Below are 24,953 nucleotides of genomic sequence, written 5' to 3' on the forward strand. Positions count from 1 at the left end.
TCAGCCTCTGAGGGCACCCCTTCTGCGGCGGAGCTCAGGCACCCCGCTGACACCCGGGGAGGGGCCAGGAGTCCCCCTACCGCTGCAAGACGGCTGCAAGACGGTCACTCGCTGGTGGGGTCGCTCAGGTGCAAATGAGAGCTGAGCCCTCACACAGCATCTTCCCACTCGAGCTGCGTTAACACTGGTGAAAGGTGAGTGTGTGCATGTCAACCACACTTACGTGAGCAACGGCAGAGTGTGTAGCAGTGATAAGCTATCGCTCTGATACACTTGCCTTACCGGCTACGAGAAAGGAGAACAATCTGTCAGTTTCGCTACCTTTTAATAGTAGGTTTTCTGAGGAATAAAACTTTTTAGGTCTTGTCAGCAATGTCAAACAAAAGGGTCTGAGTACTCCACAGGGTACAGAGTGCTGCCAAGCACCTTGGAGAATTTACGTGACGCGCAGAAAACGTGGCTCTTGCCCCTTGGAGAGCTTATAGTCTGGGGGGCCGACAACTCACAGTCCGAGCAGAGGGAACAGCAGCGACTTAAGGCAATTCCTCGTCCCCCCCAGCCAATGTGGGCCGAATCGCTTTGGAATGGATCTACTCAAGACAGATCGGTGGCGAATTCTTTCGGGCTCAGAAAGTTTTTGACACCCATCTTAGTCAAGAGAACTGACCTAGTAGACAGCTGAAAGGAAAGACTAGGTCTCTCGAAGTGCAAGGGCTAGAACAACTTAACTGTGGTCACTTCGTTTGAACAGCAAGGAAACTGAACAGTATGACGGGTGGTTACACTAGTATAAAAACAGGCCAAATGCTGGCACCGCACGCCCCTCGTGCCAGCACTGGTCACTGAAAGTAGGGACTGTGGAATATGTGGGCTCCACATCTGACCCACAGACGACCGTGCCAGGTCTCACTGTTCTGTGTATCAAAGGGCCACCTCATGTTCCTGTGGAGGTTTTACTTATGCCCCATTAAGTCAAAAGTAATGTAAATAGTCAAATGATAATAAGCGAATGACCTGCACATTTCCATATGGATGCATGTTGATATGTCTAAATAGGAAATAAATGACAGTCCTACCTACCTACGTAGAAAAAAAAAATAAGAGCGCCTCCCAATTTTGCATACTCATCGCTCACAGAAGAGGTATGCAGGTTTTCAGGGGTCACAATCAGTTGTCAGAAAAACAGCAGTTACTCCTGCAGGATCTCCTTAGCACCTGACTCAAACCACTTTTAGATGACACCATTTCAAAGGCATCGACCCACCTAAAAGAATGCGTGATTACTCTGAGATGGCTCCACACTAACCCTACAGCCGCTACTGGAAAGAGTCAACGTGGTGCCGAGGAACAGGGAGTCGACAGGACTGAACATGAGCTCGCTTTCCGAAACACCATCTGGCCACCTGGAAAATCACAGCTACACCCTGGGGACACGCCCATGTGGACACTGGTCTGGCCAAGGCACACTCTAAGAAGCAGGAGGTGGTTGAAATCGGGGTGAAGTCGGGGCACGCCTGAGGAGCAGCCTAGAAATCTCCTTCCCGGACAGCGTAATTGGTGCAAACAGTCTCACAGCAGCAGTTCCCGTCCGCCTCCCATCGGCCCGCGGTCCGGCGCCACCTCCAACACCAGCGCACAGAGGAGCAGAAGTGACCCGCCGCGTGAGCCCAGTACACTCTTACTGCTGCAGTAAGTTTGAGGTCGAGCACATCCTGCCCACAACGGGTTGTTCCGGGAAGCAGGGCAGGGGCGGCGGTCAGTTAGAAAAGAGACAGTCAACTGCACAATCGATAGAAAGTAAAAACGTGTTCCCAAACCTACAGCGAGCCTGCGTCCAAAGGAGTCTTCCACGTCAGTGACGTGCGGGAGTGGAGTTCCGCGCCACGGCCTTGTAGTGGGCGCGCTCTGGCCCGCTGCTAGCTTCCTGCCTGCTGAAGGGTGAGCGTGCCGCACAGGGCTGTGACGGTTTCTAGTGCGCGGGAAGTCACACGGGTTCCAGGTCACTCGTGTCAGGGACACTCCTTGTGCAACGTTTGATGTAGATGGAGATAAAGTGGCTTCTTGGTCAATAATTGCAGTTTCTTTCTTTTAAAGTCAGTGGGTTTCTTGTATCTGTAACCACAACACAAAAGCCAGTGTTCAAAATGCTTTGAGAAGTGATCCATCCCAAAGACCTACTCCCCACTATTCCACAGCGAGAGTACTGGTCCCCATTCAATCAGGACCGATTCCCTACACGCATCACTTACAGTTCTATCACGATGGGCCCCGGTTTGATTTCATCCATCTCCATGAAAGCGAAGCACTTGGTACTGGTGAATCTCTTTTTAGGCTTGTAGTGTTTGAACTCAAAGAAGATAGCTGCCCCTGAGGGGAGAAAACAGACCACAGTAGCCACAGACAGCGCCTTTCTGGTCAACGCGTTTTCCTGATCCGCAGAAGCACACAGACAAGCAACCACTGGCGTGACGGGACCAAGGAACCTTTGCCAGGCAATCTGATGGGAGGGCCGTGCACGTCACTCCGACTCTTCTGCATCTCAGTGGAGTGACGTTTCTACAAAGTCCAGCACAAGCTTTTGAGCCAGACTGATTGAAAGACAAATGTCCAATGAGAATAGCCTGAGAAGACTAGCTGAAATGCTCATAAACATGCAGAAAGCGTACTAACAGCATTAACGTCACCTCAAACTAGAATAACTGTACAGAATGAATCCCACGCTGGTGAAAATGAACGGAGTCGAGTTCTGAATGCAGTTCCACCTTTAACACCCTGCAGGTCGAGTCACCAAGAGCGCAGCTCAATACAGGAGAAACACGGTAAACTGGCCCATGAAACACGCCCACTAACCCCACATCAGAAACACGCCTCAAAGCCACGGAGGTAAACGGGGAAAACATTTTAAAGATTTTTATGCACAGGGCATACTCCGCACTGAAACTTCCTGAACGTTATTTCTTAAGCACATGCTACCTTTACATTCTTCTAACACAGCGACTCCCACACTGTGGTGTGCATCAGGGGGCCCACAGTGGGGCCCAAGCACGCGCACCTAACCAGGAAGGTTCTGGGCTCTTCTGCCACTCACATCGGAGAACCAGTCTCTGCCGGAAGCACTGGAGGCCAAGTCTCACAGAACAGAGGAACGGCAGTGCCAGGTTTGAGAAGTAAAGTATCAGATATTGTAGAGGATGTGGCAACTGTTCAAAAGGCCCTTGTGTATCTTGCACAATCCTAAGGGGCTGAAGCATTTTAAAAACTGCAACTGAATCTCACGTGATAAAGGGCTGTACAGTCTGGTTTTCAGAGAACACTGACTTTCTCAGGGGGTGAAAGGCACAGAGAAACATTTCATCCTGAAAACCGTGTGACTTGGAAATGTAACTTCACATTTTTAAAAATTTGCTCTTGTCCTTTCCCATCCTCCTGACAACTAACTGCAAATTACAGGATCTTTCTACCCTATACATTCAGCTGGAAAAAAATGTTTCTTTCAACTACTAGAGACCTAACATTCAGGGAGCCCGGCTTCCCCCAGCTCCTTAGGAGGAGGAGAGCTTTCATTCTGTTTTGTTGCAGAAGATGATAGTGCTTTGCAGACAAACGATATTTTGTTATGTTAACAGTTAGATAATACGATTCCTACTTCCCACATTTAAATACACATTTCATTCACATCGCTAACCACTACGTGACATTTCCTTTTTCCAGTGCTGCTAGGCCTGCCAGGCACACAAATAGGAGCAAGATGAGTACTCAGACCACAAGAAGCCAATGATTTATGAATACAGACCTTTGGTTAATTTTTCAACATGCTTCTGGAGCTCAATGTCCACGTTAAAATGAACGTATGTATCTTCTTTTCTTGAAGCCACAGGAGTATCTTGCACAGGAGTTAAATCTATGCCGTTCAGGTCTAGAGAGGGGAAAGGTTTCTGCTTAGCAGCATTCAAATACACAGACTCAAAAACGTCAAGTGAACCACGGGGCATTGTTTCCCAAAGAGGCTGGCGAAAGCTGAGAGCGGACTCCCAGCTAGAGGAGCTCAGGTCTGGTGCAGGGAGGCATCCGAAGACCTAGTGGTTCCCGGAGGGATGGGGGCGGAGTTGAGGGGGGAGAAGGGGGGGGGGGGTTGGGGGGGGTCATGGACCGGAGGGGGAATCCTTGCCGTGACTGGGTACAAAACAAAGCTTGGAGGTAACAAAATTTGATCAATGTAGTTGAGAGGTGAAGAGAACTTTGTATCTTTCTCAGAGAATAGGTCATTAGATTTTTGTGTGCAATAAACATTTGGAACATGAGTAATATTCCACAATGGGGCTCCTACCCCTATTTTCCACTCTTGATCAAGGCATGGCGTGGGGAGGCCTTTAACTCTGCCATCATCAGAATTCCCTTGCTATGTCCAAGCCAGAGGACCAGACAATGGGCATGAAAGCTGCCAATGAAACCTTTCCATTCGTGAATGCCTTTTCATGTATGTTGCCTGAACTCTGGTTCTATTTGCTCTAACAATCTGATTTACAACCACCAGATGGAACACTATGGATGGTGTATGGTTTCAATTTCCTGGGGCCGGGAATCTCCTAATTTAATCGAATTCAATAGGGACTCACTGACTCCTCAGAGTTTAAGTATTACTCAACAGACCCGTCTTAAGGAACTTAAAACAATTTAGTACATTTAATTATTTCAGTTCCTAAAGATATTTACACAAAAACATATTTCAGTTCAACAAGTGTACAGTTAGCTCCACCAAACTCTTCCGAGGAAATCATTTAACAAGATAGGTAGCGCCTGTCTCACGGCATTTTTTTGTGTTGCAGTACATTCCGAATGAGACGTGCAGCTTTGCAAATGGCCTGTAAAACAATGTAGCTGCGAATCCTTTCCCGCGGCCATGGACTTGACAACGGAAGGTAAAGCAGCACATCATTAGTATTGTGGGTCCTCGTGTCTCCTGTGGAGACAAACCCCTTTTAGAGTCTTCTGCAGACAAACCCCTTTTTCTTTTATTCGGTACTAACAAACCTACAGGGGTCGCATTTACTTCTGTCATCAGTGAAAGTTCCCTCCATTTAACTTTAGTCCAAATCTGTCTCTTTGATAGGCCTCAAACTGCAGGGTGACTGTGCTGTCATTTCTGAGTAACAGTAGGACAACTTCTCCCTCGATCACCCAAGAACTACTTTTAAAAGACCGCTGAGTGCGTCACGATACAGTTCTGTATAAAATGCCTGGCGTTGGCAACAGAAGAATTCAACCGCGCCGTTTCCCTCTCAAACCAAAGACAGAGGAAGTTTTTTTCTGGGAATCCATGGTTGGCCACATTGGACAGTAGAAGAAAACGAATCCTAAGAATGCTCATGCTTCATAAGCTTGGTAACATAGTCACGGTAAGAAATACGCCACTTTTTAATGCCCACAGGACTGTGTTCAGGGCGTGGGTGTTTATGGACACGCACCTTCCCCTGACCCCACTGACGACTCCCTGCAGCCCTGATTCTCACCTACCAGGGACGGCAGGGCTCTCCCCGGGTCAGCCTCTCCTGGGCCCGGGAGCGCAGGGGAACACGGCTTTGCCAAGAACACTGCACAGCCTTGGGAGGTGGGGACATTTTTAAACCTCTTTCCTGAAGGATGTCTCTGCTGTGAATACGGTGTGCGTGTCTTGGGCAGCACCCTTGATGGGATTTTGAGAATAAAACACACAAAGAAAAACTCAACAGCATGTCTCAGTGTAAGTTATCACAGGGAGGTATTTTTAGTCAATCTCTCGGAAGCGTTTGGAGGAGAGCTGATGGCCCCTTCTCACACTCTGCCTCGCTGCAGAATGCACGAGGACGGGCTGTCGCAGGCACAGGGGCCCTGCCCGGCCCCCCAATCCCAGTGAAGCAGCACTATGAAAGTCACCAGGGGGACAGGCAGACAGGTCACTTACCCTTCACACTCACTGTGATGTAGGGGTCAATGCACTGCCCGGCGTCTTTCAGACCGATCTTCTCAATTCTGATGGTGAGCAACGTCATTCCTGGTTCTGACGGCAGCCTCGGTAATAAAGTACCTGGCAACAGCAACAGCAGAAGTGAGCTCCGCCAACGAGTCCAGAGCAAGTATTTCAACAACACAGACAAGCTCGAGTCTTCCTCTTAAACGGCTCAGTAAGCAGCTGGTTTTTAAAAACTAAACATAAAGAATACATTCACCCCTTTAATGTGAAACCTGTGCTTGGTTGTTGCTGTACTGAAATGAGGTGATGTCTTGTCTTTTCTTTTTTTTAACGATTTTATTTATTTTTCAGAGAGAGGGTCCCCCAGCCGAGGACCCCTGCCGAGGACCCTGGCCCACAACCCAGGCACGTGTCCTGACTGGGAATCGAACTGGTGACTTTTCAGTTTGCAGGCTGGGCTCAACCTGCTGAGCCACACCAGCCAGGGCAGGGCAATGTCATTTTTTGCTCACACAGGTAAGAAGTTGAGACTGATTCCTGTGACTGTCAGGACCCTCCCTCACGCAAATCCAGAGACATCTCGAGGCACAGCAGGGAACATCATCTTTTCGTTCTTTATTCTTTTTAAAAAACTTCTTATATTTCAATTACAGTTGACATTCAAGTATTACTTTGTATTAGTTTCAGGTGTACAGCATAGTGGCTAGACAATTTAATATATAATTTACACAGTGTTTCCCCCAATGATATCATCTTAAGTGTATATTTATGCATATTTAAGCCTATATAAGAGATGAAGAGATCATGTGTGTCAGGAAGAAAATATTTTTTGAAATCTTGAAAACTGTGTCTTGGGCTATTTTTTAATTTATATTGCTTTGGTTTATGATTTTAGTTGCTTTACTATTCAATACTCAATAAATTTTCAGGCCATAAGTAAGTTATAAACTTACATCCTTTATTTAAATAAAATCTACCAAGCCTACCTTCAGAAAAATTAAATCCCATTTGGCATAAGCCAGTTATTTAACAAAACTTTGTTATGTTTGCCTTATGAGTTTTGAAAAACTGGACAAGGAAAGAGAGAGATTAATATTAAGGTAGCTAAGTCCCAGCATCTTTGTCTCTTTGAGAAAGGCTGGCTAAGAAGTCATTTTCCATTTCAAACGAGGACAAGCTGCCTCCCCCACACCACTCCTCAGCCTCACAGTGGTGGTGACCACAGGCGGTGGGCATCTGCTCGACTCCCACCAGGAAGGGTGAATTTTATATACGTAAGCAACGCTGCGAAACTTACACATCAGCAATCACACACAAACAAGGGGCGAATAAAACGAAAAGGTTGCAACAATGACTAGGGCCGTCTTGCCCCCAGAATGCAGCCTAGGTAGGCCTTGCTGGGTTCTCTTGAGGTAACGAGAAGAAATTTTTCCCTGCTTTTCAAGTAAGTTAAAAGTTAAACATCACCTTACTGTTTCAGTGATGATTTCAGTGACCGTAACTTTACAAGTTATTTTTTAATGGCATTTGCAGGCCCTGGACAGTGTGATCCCAAAGTAAATATAGCTCATTAAACTACACGTATTTTTTCCTTACTTTTAGGAAAAAGAAATGCAGGGAACTGAAGGGCTCAGTGAGTTTTCTGTATCTCCACAATGAGATATCCCAAGGCTCTTATCAAAATACAAAATCTACTCAGTTGCGCTTCCTCTTACATAGGAAAAAAATAACAGCTTAACCTTACGTAACAGAAAGGCAACAAGTGAGCACACAGCCACATTAAACAGACTGGAAGCTACAGCAATTACAATATGTGGTTTGAAAAGGGAGTAACAATTAGTCAGTAAAACAGCGAGATAATTGCACAATCTCAGCCAAGGGCTGACCTTGCAGTTAAGATCTCCTACATATCTAACAAAAACAAGAAAAAAACCCTCTCTCTTCATAAAGCTAAGTACACTGCAAATAAGACCCTCGTACCAAAGCCACAGGGACAGGAACTGCCTCTGTGCACAGTGCCCGGAGCCCCCCCAGGGACCCACAGTGCAGGCCTCGCTGTCTTCCACTGACAGGCGATGGCGAGGACAAAACCGCCACCACTGACATGCAACGTGGGACGGGCACTCTTGCTATTATTCTGTTGTATGAATAAACTGCGGTTCAGATGGTTTAAGAAACAGGCGCAAAGGCACTGTCAGAGCCGAGCCTCGAGCCCAAGTACCTGCTGCTGGTACTCCACAATGCCTCCACCTGACGGAGGGTCACAAACACAGAAATGGCACTATACTTCCATTACCCAGAAAGTCACCTGGGTGACACGTTTGTATCTAGCTGTACGGTCAGGCCTCTCGAGTCTACCTGAAAAGGCGCCACGATGTTGCAGCATGCTGCTCTAGTTCCCGCAGTGAGCTGCTTCACAGACTCCAACAGCGCTGCTGCGAGGCACAGAGCGGGGCAGAGCAGGCCCTGGGAGGGCCTGCCCCGGGTTATTTCCCGGGAGGGAGAGCCTCACCGAGATCTCCTATAAATAAAAAGGCTGGCCATGCTATCGGCTTCCCTAAAACGAGATGGGTGAAGAAGGGTCTTTATTCAGCGACCGCTCCCTCGGTCCAGGTTTAAGGACTACCGTTTGACTAATTAAAGAAGCATTCATACTCGTGCACAGAAAGGGTTAATGGAACGGGATGAGACTGCTGCTCCTGGAGAGGCCTGCCTGCAAGGTTAGCCCTGGGCCAGTGTCTGGGAACTTGGGCTGCAGGCGGGCTCCCGCCATCCCGATAAGAACAGTCACTGTGCCTGAACTCTCTGTGCAAACCACACGGTCCACGCTGAGCATCTGCTTTCCTCTGGGAGTCTGGGAGTCTGGCCACCGCGAGGCAGAGGGTGGCTCTGTGATCGGCCCGACACCAGCCCTGGCCCTGAGTCTCTGAGGAGCTTCCCTACCAGGCAGAGAACCTTTCACATGGGCTGTTACATTTGTTGTGGGAGGAATTACGCACAACAGGAGTCTACTGGGACGGTTCCTGGAAGCCTGCACCTGGCTGGCTTCCTCCCCGGTGGGCCTGTTCCCTTTGCCGTTTTATTCTTGTACTTCCTCACTGTGATAAACTAGCGCTGTGAGTACAGCTGTATGCCACGTCCTCCCAGCAAACCACCAAACCTGAGGGTGGTCTTGAGACCCCCGACACAGTCAGGTACTTTCACACTGCACTTCCAAAGTAGCTACTGCCCCTAACACGGCCATCAACCTTTGCGTCAGGCTGGCCTGGGCTCTGCAGAGGTTTTACTCTCCACTAGCAAGTACGAACCTCAGTTCCAAACACCGGACCTGGGATTAAGGTAAGTAGTGTATATTTTTAAACAAGCAATACCCACCGGGAACTCTAGCAGGAAAGGAATCAGGAGACCCTGCTCCAGCACCACCCTCTTCTTCATCTTCTTCAAACTCCAAATTCTCTTCTTCACCAGGTGCTAAAATTCTTCTATATGCAAAGGGACAGGAAATATAGTGAGCTACAGAACTGGGTGTACTAGTGAAGCCTCACAGCTCATTTCCCAGGTGAGAAATGTTGACCAGAAAAGGTGTAAAATAAGAGAACAAATACTGGCGTGTATTTACCTTACCTTAAGGGGACAGGCTGAACGTCAAATGGGAATTCTTTATTATATGTAAGAATGTTCTTTAGGACTAGAATAAAAAGAGAGAGAAAAAGACATGAATTCTATGAATCAAGATTTAAAATTTTACCACAAATGACTGTTTTTAATCAATTTTACTATGCTCACTAATAATTTTGAAAAGCTGCCAACCATGTCACGCATTTGTCCATTGACTTACAGGTCTTGGCAAAATGGAAATATCCAGAGCGTGCTCCAGGTGCCGAAAGTTTCAGAGTACTGTCAGATCCCTAAGGAGGGGAAGCTCCAGGGTCTCAAAGCCCTCAGGGAAAACAACTCCAAAACAGTTCTTCCACGCACAATGTCCCAGGTGAGACCCGGGACCCAGACACAAAGAATGCCTCCTTCCTGGGGTTCGTCAGTTCAAAGACTGACATCAAAGTCGACCAATCAGAGGCACATGAGCATGTCTTAGTCTAGGCCCTGGTTGGATTTCCCACAAGTCCACGAAACTGGTGAAGTTTGGTAAGTGTGATTATAATTCTCACATACAAAGTTTATTACACACACAAAGAGCATATACAGACACAAATGTTTCGTCATCTATGATAAAGGTTATTACATGAATGAGTGCACACACATGCACACGTGTGCACACATGTAAAGAGAGATGCAGCCTTAGGAGAAGTCATCAGACAACACAATGTGACACCTGCTCCTACGGTGCAGTTGTGAGCAGTGCTGGCGCTCGGGCGTGTGAACCCAGAGAGAGCAGCTCCTGCCTGCATTCGGAGAGGTCCTGTAAGTGTGTTTCACACATAGCCTTAGGGGTTTCCAGTGACTGCCTGCACTTATATGAAGGTGAAGTAATGACGTTACCTGGCAATCCAGAAAGTTCCCCGGACTTTACACTCATCTTATTGAGCTTGACTTTGGGGTCCTGCAGCTTAAAGCCAGAGTAAGTACGGCACGTTGTCATCCTCGAGGAGGAAATGCCGGTGCACGGGTTGGAATTACACAACTCAACAGGAGCCAGATTTGTTTACCAGACTTCCTGTAGGATACGCACCCCACCAAGTCCCGCAGGGAAGAGACGTCTGAAACTCGAGTCCAGATTCTCACTTATTCATAGTCTCTCTCCCCCTCCAGCTCTCACCCTCGTCCTTCCCCTCACGCCCTTCTTCTCAACAAATGTGCCTCGAGTGCCCGTCATGTGCCGTAATGTTTTAGGTGCTAAAAAGACTGCAGTCTTTTTATAAAGGGTGCTGACCTCCCCGACAGACCTGAGACCCCAGTGAGGAAAGGCAGAAAGTAAATAGCGGACAGGCTAACGAGCTTCGAGTTACAAAGGTCACAAACAGGAAGGCCGACTAACTGGAGGGGGGAGAACTCCGGCTGAGGTGGACAGGGGAGGCCTTTCAAAACTACAGCGTTGGAGGACGAGTGAGCCTTGACCTGGAATGAGAGGAACTGTCCAGAAGCAGCTCTGGGGCGAGGGCTTTCCAAGTACTGGAGAACAGGAGAGAGCAACAACTAGGGCTCTGAGGCAGGAACTAGTTTGGCCTGTTCGAGGAAGAGAACAGACTGCACAGCTAAAGCTGGACAAGCCAGGGGGAAGCGGCAGAGATTTGAAACCTGATATATTGGTATTACTAAGGAGTAAGGTAAGGAAATTAAATGGCAAGTACTTTCAAGATCTTGGTGTCTGTGTATTTCAGACAGGATTCTTAAGAGATTTAAAAAACCGTGAAGGGAAAACACATTAGCAAAATAAAGCAGCCAAGCCCCACATATTGAAAGGTACAGTCATGTCTTAATTTGCCTTTTCTTGCAGTCTTAAAACAGGCAGAGGCTGTTCTGAGTAAATATGCTTAACTTGGAATATATCAAATACCAATTTGTAGAAAATGATAATTCTAATAAAATAATTATCGTAAGTGCCTAAGTGTAATAAAACAGAAATTACAGAGCATATCCTGCTGGGATACAATATACACACTGATGGAGGCAGCAGCAAATTAAAACCATCTAAAAGACAGTGAATACGAAGATGGGAGAAGATGTGAAAAGCACTACACAAATTCAAAATGTAACGATGAATCCCAAGCATGCCATCTTTCCTTTCCATTCTCACCCTAACCTTACAAACAGTAAGCACAGACAGACACAGAAGGGACAGAGCCCTGCCTCCCACTCTGCATCAATAACCTCGGGGGCCCGTGCTACTCAGGGTTCATGTCACCTTTGCACCACGATAGGGATGGTGGAAGGAAGGAGGCTTTGGGGGCACTGAGAACCCTGGTCAGAACCCGGGGCTGGCAGTTAGAAGCTGTAAGGGCATGGGCAAGTGCCAGTTAACAAGTTGCAAGGGAGTGGGTTTGCCTGAGTGCTTGGTAAGTAGCTGCTCCTCTAAAAAGTGGTAACCACTATCACCCACGAAAGGTCTGAGGCAACAGGAGGAATGACTGGACAGGGCGGTAGGAAGGGCTAACACACAACTAAGGAAAAATGGTTTATACTCATCCTACATATCTATTCCATTTTACAATTTTGTTTGGAGACAAATTGAGGGAAAAAAAACTAATGGAAAAAGTGACCAAATAAGAAGCCAAAATCCTAATTATGCTTATCATTAAAAACTGGACATTACAATTTTCATTAGAGACATTATATAACCATCAAAGCCACCAATGTACTTTTCTTAAAATCCCATCACAAAAGGCCACCTCCTGTCTGAGTTCATTGCTGTGCAGCGTCCACCACAGGCAAACCCATGCGGACAGGCCATACATGCGCAGCTACCCTTGGGGGGGGAACTGGGGACTGGAGGGCAAAGGGCGAGTGATAATGGCACAGGGTTTCTTTTTACAAAAGCATAAGAAAGCCACCCAGGGCTAGATGGTAACAGAAATAAATCAAATAAGCACGTAGGCTACATAATCTTAACAGCTCTAATGAATGTTTTTTGAAAGGAGTATCACAAAAAAGTGTAAAATAAAACTTACTTGGCTCTAGCTTCTTCAGGTCCTCTAGTTTAAATTCTTCTTGAGACTGTGTGGACTAAATTTAAAATACGCACGTTACACCTTTTTATTATAAAGACTTCACTCTGCCTTATGTCCTTTAAGTGGCAAGAACTCAACAGTCAAAAAGTAGCCAAAATAAATGGATCTACTTCTTGCTTACAAAGTAGAAAATGAAAAGTCTGAAATGGATTTTTCTTTGTTGTTATATTTGGGAAACATTCAGACAAATAATAACTGAAAAAAATTAAAATTATATTTTTTATTTCTAGCTTATAAAATATGTACTGAATCTTTTAATAGGCTGAACTCATGAATTCCTCTGGTTATAAGAGCCTTGTGAGACAACACTGCTTTTAGTAGCCACACCTAACATTTTACCAGAATAGTTCATAATAATTCCTTTTCCTTAATTTTGCAGACCTAACAGTTGGTGGTGTCCTTCTATCAATAAGAGGGGAAAAAACCCATTTACCTGTAAAGCTGCACTTCGCAATTCCAAGCATGTTGCAATTTTGCCTATGGTTTTCTGCAGGAAAAAGAAAAAGCGAAAAATAACAAATAAAACTTTTAGCTGTCAAAATCATCAAGTTAATTTTTATTGATAAAGGATGTACAATTTTTTCAAAGTTTTTTTTTTAAAGATTTTATTTATTTACTTTTAGAGAAAGGAAGGGAGGGATAAAGAGATGGAAACATCCATGTGTGGTTGCCTCTCATATGCCCCCAACTGGGGACCTGGCCCGCAACCCAGGCATGTGCCCTGACTGGGAATCAAACCAGCGACCCTTTGGTGTGTGTTCAATCCACTGAGCCACACCAGCCAGGGAAGACGTGTAATTTTTTTAAATAATTTTTTTAGCATCTTGCAGATGTTAAAGAAGAGAAACAGGAAGGAGACAGCTGGAGGGGGGGAGAGAAGGTGGCTGTATAGTCTTTTCTGACCTAATGTGCCACGACCAATTTTAAATCGTTTACTTTGCTGATAGCTTTATGATATGATTTAAAGATACGATTTAAAGAGCAATGGAAAAACTTCCATCACAAGCTCTGCCTTTTCTTCTCATATAGCCTGAAACTCACCAAAAGATTTAAAATATCTGGAAGTTAGCATAACAGTGTAAGTTAATTCTGACTAAATCCAATCATGACTTATTTAATTAAGTACACAGGCAATCCCCAGCAAAATCACTACTTGTGGTGAACGGAGACAAGTGTTACACAACGTGAGCTACAAAATGGTGTAAGTGATAGGGCACAGTCCTTGCCTGGAGCGAGCCCAGGTTCTACTGTGAAAGGTAAGACATGCGCAGAATCACTGTAATAGAAAGAGAGACACTTGATTCCCTAAGATTCAGCAAAGTAAGCCACTGTGTGTTCCAAAGAAATGGGACAAGACTTTGTGTCGGGAATCAACCCCCAGAGACTGGGAGTTGGAAATACGAGATGTGTGTGTGCTGGGGGCAGGGTCCTTCTGAAGGGGACCTTCAAGGACTCCTGAGGAATCTGTTATTACTCTAGCAGTAAATTACACAGGAGGTTTTTGACCACAGAATGACTGTCAGAACTGCTGTTTAAGAAGACTGTTGTGACCATGGTATCCATAGGCTGAAGTAGAAACAGTAAAAGACCAAAGGTAGGATCAGTCCAGTTATTTCAACCATCCAGGTAAATGTAATGAACAAGAACTTGAGTGACTGGAGTGGATGTGAAAAGGAGGAGACCCACAGAAGAAGGAGCTGTGAGAGCAGGCAGCTGAATTATGCCCAGCGAGACCTTCAAGTTCTTCCAAAGAAGACATTTCAGTTTTCATCAGGAAGCGATCCAGACCATAAAAGTGAAGTGTCTTTGTACGGTATTTGTTAGGCCTTCACAGTGAAATATTCTGAAAGCAAGTGGCATGTTTTCCTAAATGTACAGATGACTTGGTAAGCTGGTTTTGGTGGTTTTCTCTTTCGTCAATTTTCTTTGCAAGATAAAAGAGGAGCAAGGAGGAGAAGCGAGCGCTGCCCTGGCCCCAGCACTCAGGCCGGCCGGCTTCATGCAACGACCGCATGGACAACAGGAGCCAGCAGAGCAGCTCACACAATGGCCACTACCGAGCAGAGCGTGACAGCTCTCGGCTAAGGCACAAGAATCAGTGCCTAACTACCCCACAGGCTAAACATGCCTTTTAACCCCAATGTGAAAGTTTAGAAAACACCCTGTGTTACTCTGCAAATTTACACTAAGATTCCATCTAAATATACTAAGTGCAAAAGGATTCCAGACACTCAGATTTATTTGCCCCTCAAATAGCTGTCGTACGGGAATCTGCGAGTCTTTTCTATATAAACTCCAGTACCCCCAAATCACTGTCATTCAAATATACCACTCAACTCGGAAAAAAAATAATTTTAAACCGAACTATAATAATATGGTAAGAGTAATGGCTAACAACTACGTGGCACTTACTAAGTGACAGGAGCTCCTCAGGGATTTACAAACATTAACTCATTTGATCCTCACTGTAATTCTACCACTCAAATATAATCATTTTATAAATGTGAGAATTGAAGAGAAGTTAAGTAACTTGCCCTAGTCATCAATTCTTTCTATGCAGTATATAACAGAGCAATACATTTATTTTAATACCATTTGGCCATACTTTTTTATATTCTTTCAAAAACAGTTTTTAAAAAGGATTTTATCTGTATTAAGCAAGATATATCAATCAGTAAGTCTTTAAAAATATCAGTTAACTTCTTTTCTGTCTTTACTATAAAATCCATTTGATTTGATGCTTTTAACTTTTAAGATAAAATGTAGTTTAACAGCTATGAGCCCACTAATAACCTATTTTAAAGTTAAACATTTCTTCAAGTTAAGCAGAAGAAATAGCTTTTTATACGCAATCTACTGAACTATGGCAAAATACCAACAGGCATTATTCATAACTATTTTAAGGGACCACACCCAACATCAGTATTAAAAAAGGAGGGAAAAGTTATCATTTTTCAGATGTAGCAATGACTTTTAAAACATGTAGCACTTAAGGAAATCAAAATCAAGTGCTTGCCACTGTAACTGTTTTACCTTCCTAGGAACAAAAGGATTGAGAAGCACAAGGTCGCTTGGGCCAGAGTGCAGCATAAGTACTATGAACTGGTGCACATTAAGACTAAGCACTGAAAGCAACGGAAGTTTAATTTTAGAAAGAGTGGAATTATCAGCCCTTCATTCAAATTAATTGTTCATGCCTAATATGGTGCACAAATGGAAAACGTCCTGTCTGCAGAACACTGGCTGTTTTACCTTATCATTGCTAGGGAAACTGACAACTTGAAAAGAGCAGTGAAAGACAAAGATGGAATACAAGTTAGACAACTCAAGAGCTAAATTAATTTTGCTAAAATGTGTCAATTTGAATGGGCTTAAAAATACACAGAGTTGAAGTAGTATAGTCTCAATCCAGACTTAGTTTTCTCGACTTAAATAGCCAGTCGTCTACTCTCTAGCTGGGGGTTTCGGGGGGCAGGTAAGGGAGGACGAGCAGGGAAGCAGCCAAAAGGGGAGACCTGTAACATAGAAAGGAAGCATACAGTGCTCGGGTTCTCAGCACCACCGAATCTGACTCAGAGCACAGACAGACTTTCTAAGCGTCGTGAGGCATCACGCTCTGTTCTGCCCAGAAACTCACATGAGAAAATCCACTGCACCAAAGCAGGGAATTTCATGGAATGGAAGCTTTTGGCAGCTATTCTTTGGCTACTAAACCCAGTTGTTATTATGACAAAACTATTGAGAACTGAAAGTAAACTAATCATGAGGGAGGATCAAATAAGAATCATAATTTTTTTTTTTTTACTTTCCACCAGAAACCTGAGAATATTATGAATAGAAAATCCCTATGTCAAGGACTCTCCCTGTGGGGGTAGCAGCCAGCCCCTTCACCATCCCCCCCTCTTCCCTCTGGGCACGGTACCTTTACCTCTCTCTCCCCTAGGCTCCAAGGGCCCTTCTTTTGCCTCTGAAACTTTCTAAATCAGTTTGAAAAAGGTTGGTGTGGCTCAGTGGATTGAGTGCCAGCCTGCTAACCGAAGGGTCGCCAGTTCGATTCCCAGTCTTGCTCCCGCCTGGGTTGCAGGCCAGGTCCCCAGTAGGGGGCACATGAGAGGCAATCACACATTAATGTTTCCCTTTCTTTCTCCCTCCCTTCCCCTTTAAAAATAAAATAAAATCTTTAAAAAAAAGAATTTTAGAAACATGGTTGGTTTTTAAAAAATCTTTTAAAGTCCTACAAACTACTGAGTGAATGCCGTGATTCTCAAATTTCTCACTGCTGCAAAAACAGTTAAAATAGTAAAAGCATAACAATACAAAATAAAAACCACAAAGAACAATTTTGCTTAGAATAATGTAAGGAAAATTCTCCATTTTCCTCTTCTGAGGAAAACACAACCCAGTTTCTCCTGCTTTGGCTTATGTGCCAGGTCTAGCATTCAACTAATTTTGCAGACCTAATAGTTGGTTTCAAACTTTCCCATTAACACTGTCCTTCAGAACACTAGAACCAAGGAAACGTTGGGTAAAGGGAGGGGGGGCGCTTCCAAAAGCAAACAGATTTGAGAAATACTCCATTACCCAAACTCTTTAGAAATTCAACACACAAAAAATCAATCAATAAAAATGATAAACTATAAAAAAGAGAAAGCAAGTCGACACACACATCAGCACAGTGAAAGAAGCCCTGGCGAGTCCCGAACGCTCTGTGCCTGTCACATCTATTCCTTCCCCAGAGCCAGCGCCCTCCAGAGCAAGCCTGGGGAATCGTAGTTTTCTAACCCCTTTGCAACTTTTTCCTCATGAAACGTTCAGATAAGGCCTCTATGTCACGATGAGTTTTTGACCTGTCGTGAATGTTTCACCTGTACTGGTAAGGCAATTTGATTTGTAAATGTATACAGCTTGCCTTATATTAATAACGCAGTACAGAGTGACCTGGGGGTGCTTCTCCAAGCCCAGAGAATAGGCAGGCAGGCAGAAGCCTTCTCTGCAGTCACAACTGGCAGCCAGAAATGCCCGCTGGGCAGGTGCTGTAAATAAGAAATTTCTCAGAAATCAGGCCTCCAGGAAAGCAGGCGGCACAGAAGGCTTCAAAGGCAGGGTCATTACGGATCATTTAGGGTGATCTAATCCCTCTTCTCCCTGTTTTCTTATTTTTAATTCCTCATTGTATACACAAGGAAATGAAGGCCCAGAGAGCGAGCTAGTATTTAAGGCCAAGTCTTCTGACTCCAGATCTCAGGCTCCTTCCTCTAGGTGGTGGGGTATCCCGGGCCTCATCAAGGAGAAAGTCTGTGGGTCTGTGTTAGCCAAAAAAAACAGGGGCTACTAAGGAACAGCCATAAAAAAGGAATAAACAAACAGGATCATCGCACACCACTTTAGGAAGTTTTTAAAAATTAAGAAAAAGTTAATTTTTTCTCATTAGTTTAATCATCACCGCATGACAAAGATCATTTCCTGGTCTTTTAAAATTTAAAGTTTTCAGTTAAATCCCTTCATATTCGAGGTCATGTTGCTCATAAGTTTATACCTAAGAAGAGATGTTAGTGACAAAACATTAGTAACTAAAGGCAAATAAGTGATTAAAATATGGGGGTCATTAAACTTTAATTCCCTAAGCTTTCATTTTGTTTCCATATTCATAACACATTTCACAGAGGTGATAAAACATATAGTGTTTGTTCCTTTCCTTAAGCAAACCAATCATTTCCTCTATGGTAATTATTTTCCAGGGCTCAAATCCTAAATACCCCAGATCTATTGTATTAGTAATTATTAAGGAAAAGAAAACAATACACTTTTAAGTTGTAGCAATGTATTGATTTCTTTTTCAACACAAAAAAAGTACATTAGATCATGTAGATCCTAAATATTTAAAAAATGCAAATACACTAACCGTGTAAGAAATATGGCTGACCCAAATCTTTGGGTTTATATTTTTTCTTTCCAAACTCCTGTAAATAACAGTCAAGTGAATATAGGCCTAAGGACCAAAATAAATTTGTTTCAGCTTACTTAAAAAGTCTGCAAAGAAAATCACTCCCACTCCTTGCACAAAAACAAAATTAAAGCAAATTAAGTCACCACAGTTTTCACAATGCGTTTTCTTAAGAGATGAGGGAAAAACAGATACAATATTTTTCCATTATCTGTAAGATTAAAATTTGATTTTACATGAGATACTTTGAGCCAGGAAAAAATGGGAATTGTTTCTTCTCACTCTTTAAAGAAAAGCTTCTTAAAGTATCTCATTTTTCATCATCTCTAACAGCACAAGGAATAATTTGACACATTAAAATTTTAATTCAAGGAGAAAGAGCACCATTGAAACATTCTGCAATCTTATGCATTTATTTTGCTGACAGAGTCTTATGCCAAATTCTTGAACTTATTTTTTTCAGTGGTAACTTTTTTTTCGGGGGCGGAGGGGACTTGTTTTGAGAGGAGGTAGAGAAGAAGGTAGGCTGAGTTAAAAATAAGAATTGAGGTGGGATGCAACCACTCATAATCAAACTCCGGTCTCTGGACTTCCCCACCCCCAGCGAAAGCACGGATGGTCTTCACTAAAGTTCAGCTCTAAATGGCTAAGGAATTCATGAAGTGAGAAACTCATTAAGTGGTAAATCATGTGGTATCTCCATGTGATCACTTAATGTTTGGCAAAGCATAATCAGTATCATTCTTCGTACTTAAGAATAACAGTTTTTGTTGTTTTTGCTTAATGGAATCGAAAGACAGAACCCTTTTCATTCGGAATTTGAGGTATTTGGCAATTATTTCATGGTACCTTTTGTTCTTCTGTGAATTCGGAATTATTGTGTTGAGCTTGGGCCTCTTTCTGTAGATGTCTTGCTAGTCTGCAACAGGAAAAACAAATGTTCTTTAGAATTGAAGGAGGGCAAACTATCTCCAGTGCAACAAGGTGAAACAATTTCAATCTTTTAAAAATCAGACAATGAAGTACAATACTATGTTCTGTTTTCAAAGTATGTCTTTAGAATCAAATTCTTTATACAATGACAATGAAAATAAGATACTTTTCATACCATTTCCCTGGGACACATTTCAGCTCCAGGCAGTAAAAACAGAATCTTAGAGCTGGAAAGAATCTCGAATAGCGTCTCATCTACCTTTCTTTAGTATTGCATACATTTCCTCTGTGACGAGCCAACAAGCAGTTGTCCAGATGCTGCTTGAACACTTCCAGGGAGCACCCATGGCAGCACCAACCGGAGACACTTTATCAATCTATCATTAACTTGCTGACAAGAGTAGTCCAAATGACAGCCATGCCAAAGTGAGACTATGCAATCAAATTAAACTTCTGAAAATATTTTTTATGAAAAACCTCACCCATAAGACATGAAAATCACTGTATGCCCACTTATCATCAAAATTAAAAAAAGCAGCGAGGCCTTGGTGAATTTTCAAAGATGGAGCAGCATTACTAGTACAACTCAACAGGAAGGGTCCAAAGCGATACCCTGAGACAGCGAAAACCAAAGGACTCTTAACTAAACAGTAAGACAAATGGTTCAATTTAAAAATGGGCAAAGGACTTGAACAGACAGTTCTTTAAAGAAGATATGAAAAAGGCCAATAAGCACAAGCATATCCCACCGTTAGTCATCAGGGGAATACAGATCAGGACCATAATGAGATACCATGTCACGCCCACTAGGAAGGGCGTGATTTCTAAAGAGAAAAGATAACAGGTATAAGCAAGGATATGGAAAATTGGAATCCTCACGTTTTACTGACAGGAATGCAAAACGGTACAGTCATTGTGGAAATCAGTTTGTCAATTCCTTAAAACATTAAACATAAAGTTACCATATAACCCAGCAATGTCAAAGTCCTAGGTATGTTCCCAAAGCGCTGAAACTGTACATGCACACGAAGAACCTGCACACGAATGCCTACGGCATCCACATTATGCATAGCTGCTCCAAAGCAGAAACACCCAGCATGTCCACCCCTTGAGGAATGGGTAAGCACAAAGGAGTCCACCCATTCAGAGGAATATTCTTTGGCCACAAAGAAGAATGAAGTAGTGATACAGGATGAACCTCGAAAACATTATGTTAGATCAAAGATCAAAAAAGCCGCCCAGAACACCTATGATTCATCATTACATGATTCAAGTCACACGCAATGTTCAGAAGAGACAAATCTCTAGAAAGAACCTAGGTTAGCGATTGCCTGGTCGTGAGCGGGAACACGAAGTGACTGCCAAGGGGCTGATGGAAATGTACGAGAGCCACACTGTAGTGATGGTTACCCAACGTGGCAAATTTACTGAAAACGCATTCAACTCCTTTGTAAAATGGGTGGATTCATGGTACACACGTTATACCTCAATAAAGTTATCCCCCCCGTTCTTAAAAACCTAGGCAAAAAAAAATTCTATATCCAGAAATGACTGTCCCATTGGAAGAGAAAAAGAGGCGTGACCATGTCACACTGAGGGAAAATCCACACACGTGGGATGCCAGATGAGCGGGTGAAAGAGTTCCCCTTCTATTAGTAGAGGTAGAAAACCTACCAAGTATTCTCCTCTAGAGAATAAACTCACCTTACAAGGCCACCTACAGATAAAATAGGACTATTCTCAGAGCGAGTTTTAAATGTGCTCTGAACACATAAACAAGTAGCTGACTGATAGCAATCTGTGGGAGAAATCAGTGCTTCCCTAAGTTCCTATAGTGAGGGACTAGTTCTGTTCCAGACTGGTATTTCAACAAAACACAGTTAGAACTACGGTGCAGATGTCAAACTGCTACAGTTTCTAAACCTTTGGTCCCAATTCCTGTATCTCTTGGGCTGCAGACCAGCAGGGGTGTGTGGACTACTCTGAGTAGCACTGACCGAAGGCACAGCACAGCTGAGTGACGGCGGGTGTTAGTCTTCAAGCTCATCCATTCCCACAGCAACTGTGTACCGAGCATCCACACACTAGATGAACACTTCAGGATCGATCCTGTGAAACGCGGGGTTGTGAGCAAGACCCCACACCACTCTACCATGGGTTAGGGTCACGTATCCCCAGGCTGCTGAACAAGGGGGCCTGCCAAATGGGGTTGTTTTTATTGACCATGTTTATTTTGGGCAGAAATTCTGTTCCAACAGCATTTTGGTATCAACTCTTTAATGTTCCCAGAGCACACCACTGAGTCCACCAATTCAACAGAATGCAGGAAGTACGTACCATCTAAACAAACAGTTATTTAGTGCTAGCCTAGACTACTCCAGACACTAAGCACACTTCAGAGACCCTGCCCTCAAAGAGCTTACATCCAAGCGGGGGGAGAGACGATGCACCGAATGAATTCAGAAAACACACTGCATTTTAGGTGGCGGTCAAAACCGCGGGGATAAAGCAAGCAGGACTGGTGCAGTAGGCTGTGCAGGACTCAGCAGAGGGGGAGGGGCTGCAGAGCAGGCTGTGGGACTCCAAACAGGGCTGCCAGAGCGCCTCGTGGAGAAGACACTTGAACAAAGAAAGACCTGAAGGAGGCGACCAAGTGACACAAGCAGATAACGGGGGGGGGGGGGGGGGGGGGGGGAAGTTCCAGAAAAACAGCAAGCAACGTGGGTGGTAGCACGCCCCTTTTTCCACTTCTGTAATAGTGATACCCAATTAACTCTAAAATCCTCCAATTAGACAATCAGTGCTTCCATGGAGGAAATGGGTTTTATATCCCTGTCACTTGTTGAATGACGGAATCGTTTAAGCTACAGTATCTTACACTGTGATAACACTACACATGCTCCTTTCCTCACAAGTCCCCCCTCCCATAGCCTGGATCCTATATGTCACCTGATCGTAGAGACGGTGCTTCCTACCCCACCGGAAATGCTGGCTACCCTGGGCTCTCCCTCCTTCTTCACTCTCCATGTCCAGCGACTACACCCTGTTCATTCTTCTTCACATCATTTCGGAGCTCCCAAATGGTCTTTCTGCAGCCTTTCCTCCCAGATAATTCAAATAAATTAAAAAAGACACTCTGCCTTCATTTTTGAATATATGAATCTTAAATTCAACCTCATTTTATACGCATAGCCCACATGTTTACAAAATTTAAGCCCAATTGTTACACATTCCCATCCAGATTTGACACTGACGGTTTTCCCAATCTGAGTACTCTGAATGATGACGCTCAAAAGTTAGTACTGAGGTCCAACAATAGTGTTGTATGTGCCTATTACCCAGTTCTAGCTAAACAGCTTGCATGCCCCTTTTTCCTTTGTGATTTCGATTGGACACGGCATTCTTCACTTTCTATTGTGAGGTCTGCTGCTAAATGCCAACAGCTGCTAAGTCCCACCACATCGCGAGCGAGAGGCAGCTTTACTTTTCAGGGTGTGCACATGTTGGCTAACATGCGAATGAGTACACGGAGGTGCCCGCTGTCTTACTGTCTATGGTATGGAAACACATGCTCTTTGGGATTGAAGGAAATCGAGTTTGTCCGATTCCCACACACAATGCATCTTAAATAAAGTGTCTGAAGCACCCTGTAGTAGAGCAGACAGGATTCGGAAATTTAAAAACAATCTCAGATTTCAGTGGTATGGTTTTGTGACCCTAGGCAACCTGTTTAACCTGGGGTTCTGTTTCCTCAACTGGTACATGGAGAGAGATATGCTCAGGGAGTGGTTGCCAGGGCGAGTGGTGGCAAGTGAGAGTGCAAGCCTAGTTACATGGCAAAATGGCCCAGGGCAGGGTTGTTTCCAGGGCCTTTTGAAACTACAGCCGATTCAAAGTCAGCAACATGGGGTACAGAACATCTACACATTTAAATTATCTTCATGGTCAGATAAAAACAAGTAACCATTGTAGAGAAAGGACAAAGAACTTAGATCCTCCAAGTACCAATCGTCGTATTTTTCCCAGAAGACACTGAGGGGGAATAAAAAGAATTCACTCACACATGGTTTCATATTCGTTAAAGCTGCAAACAATACCTTGCTTGAACCCAAGAAGTAATTAACGGCAACAGTTTGCAAACAATAGCATTTTAGTAGGCAGTTTTATCAGGAGGAAAAATGTGCAAGAATCTGAGCAAGGTTTTATTAGTACGTAAATCTTGTCTTTTAGCTTTAAAAAATTCCTTAAGTTTTCCTTTTGGGGGGGTCGGTAACCAGAACAGGGGAAGAGATCGGACTGGGGCTGATTCCCATGCACCCAGCGGCTGTACGTTACCCACAGGAAAAGGGGGAGGGACCCCAGGGGGGAGCGGTGGCTCCCGCGCGTGGTCTATTAATTCACATTTTGCTCTCTTCTGTTCACATCCTGCGCGGACTCCACCCAAAGCAGCCGAGCGAGGGGGTGGGTGGGACCCACACTGCCTCGCAAAAAACAGCCCCAGAAACCGAAACAGACCCGAGGTGAACTGGGAAAAAACAGGGCTCACCAGAAAGAGAGGTGGAGAAGGGACGCGAGTGGGGACCCCTTCTTTTGGCTGCTGAGGCACCTCTGGCCTCGCCGTTTCCCGCGGACACCCCCTGCCCGCAATCGCCACCAGTCAGTTCCCTCCTGTCCTGCGCACGGGAGGATGGCACCAGGCACAGAGCCACCCATCCCTGGAACATGGGCGGAGAACACCCAAGTCTTTCCCCCGAGATCCTAAAAGAGAAACTGAGGGGCGGCAACCTGGGAGAGGCGGAGGAAAAGAGGAAAGAAAACTGACCGCAGAGCTGGGAACCCCTAACACGGTGGAAGGAACTCAGCAGGTAGCCTGATGGGGCCCGCGCCCCGGGAAAGAAGGGCTACCTGTTGAATGGAACTGGCCCGGTGAGGGCGGAGGGGGAAGGAGGGCGAGGAAGCGCGGAGAGCGGGTAGCGTCTCCAGGGCAGCCTCTCCGGGGCCGGGGCGATGGCAGCCCGTGCCCGCGGGGCCCCGCCCCGAAAAGCCTTGGCAGCGGAGACAGCGATGAGCGATACCGACAGAAACCCGGGGAGGCGGCCCGCGCCGGCCGTTAGTCACTCACATCTGATACTCGTCTATCGCTTCCACCAGCTGGCCCCAGGAGTCGAAGTCGGCGCCTCTCCGAAAACTGGCGCCCCATCGCTGCAGCAGACTCCGGGTCACCTCCGACATGGCCGGCCCCCGCCCCGTCCCCTCCCGCCCCTACCCCAGCGAGGCCTGGCTCTAGGGCGCCATCCTCCCGGGGCCTGGCCCCGACGTTAACAGGGCCAGGAGAAACCGCTACGGCCACCGCCGCCACCCGCCGAGGAGCCGCCCAAGCCCATTTGCCGCCACAGCCAAACTTTGCGGCTCCGAAGGGGCCGCCCCGCCGCGGCCCCGCCCC

At 45.1% G+C, this 24,953-nt stretch overlaps 1 protein-coding gene across 1 annotated transcript; it reads right to left on the bottom strand.

Annotated features, from left to right (window-relative positions):
• Positions 1-308: 308 nt before the first annotated feature.
• On the bottom strand, positions 309-24,931 carry AIDA (axin interactor, dorsalization associated). Its single transcript, XM_024575968.4, has 10 exons — positions 24,633-24,931; positions 19,427-19,496; positions 13,067-13,120; positions 12,574-12,628; positions 9,575-9,638; positions 9,326-9,432; positions 5,942-6,064; positions 3,794-3,916; positions 2,250-2,367; positions 309-2,112 (listed from the first exon to the last, which is right to left on the bottom strand). Exons 1-10 carry the CDS (start codon positions 24,740-24,742, stop codon positions 2,010-2,012), a joined length of 927 nt encoding a protein of 308 aa, XP_024431736.1. The 5' UTR covers positions 24,743-24,931; the 3' UTR covers positions 309-2,009.
• Between the last annotated feature and the right edge of the window lie 22 nt (positions 24,932-24,953).

The sequence above is a fragment of the Desmodus rotundus genome, chromosome 10 (genome assembly GCF_022682495.2).
Source record: "Desmodus rotundus isolate HL8 chromosome 10, HLdesRot8A.1, whole genome shotgun sequence".
Classification (NCBI taxonomy): Eukaryota; Metazoa; Chordata; class Mammalia; order Chiroptera; family Phyllostomidae; genus Desmodus; species Desmodus rotundus.

Bases quoted from the DNA above. Each gene is read 5' to 3' on its own strand.
- AIDA (XM_024575968.4), bottom strand. From the start codon at position 24,742: ATGTCGGAGGTGACCCGGAGTCTGCTGCAGCGATGGGGCGCCAGTTTT. The intron at 3,917-5,941 runs GTAAGTGACCTG...TCCCCTCTCTAG, and splicing joins CATCACAGTGAGTGTGAAGG to ACCTGAACGGCATAGATTTA. The intron at 2,113-2,249 runs GTAAGTGATGCG...TTGTGGTTACAG, and splicing joins GGGCCCATCGTGATAGAACT to ATACAAGAAACCCACTGACT.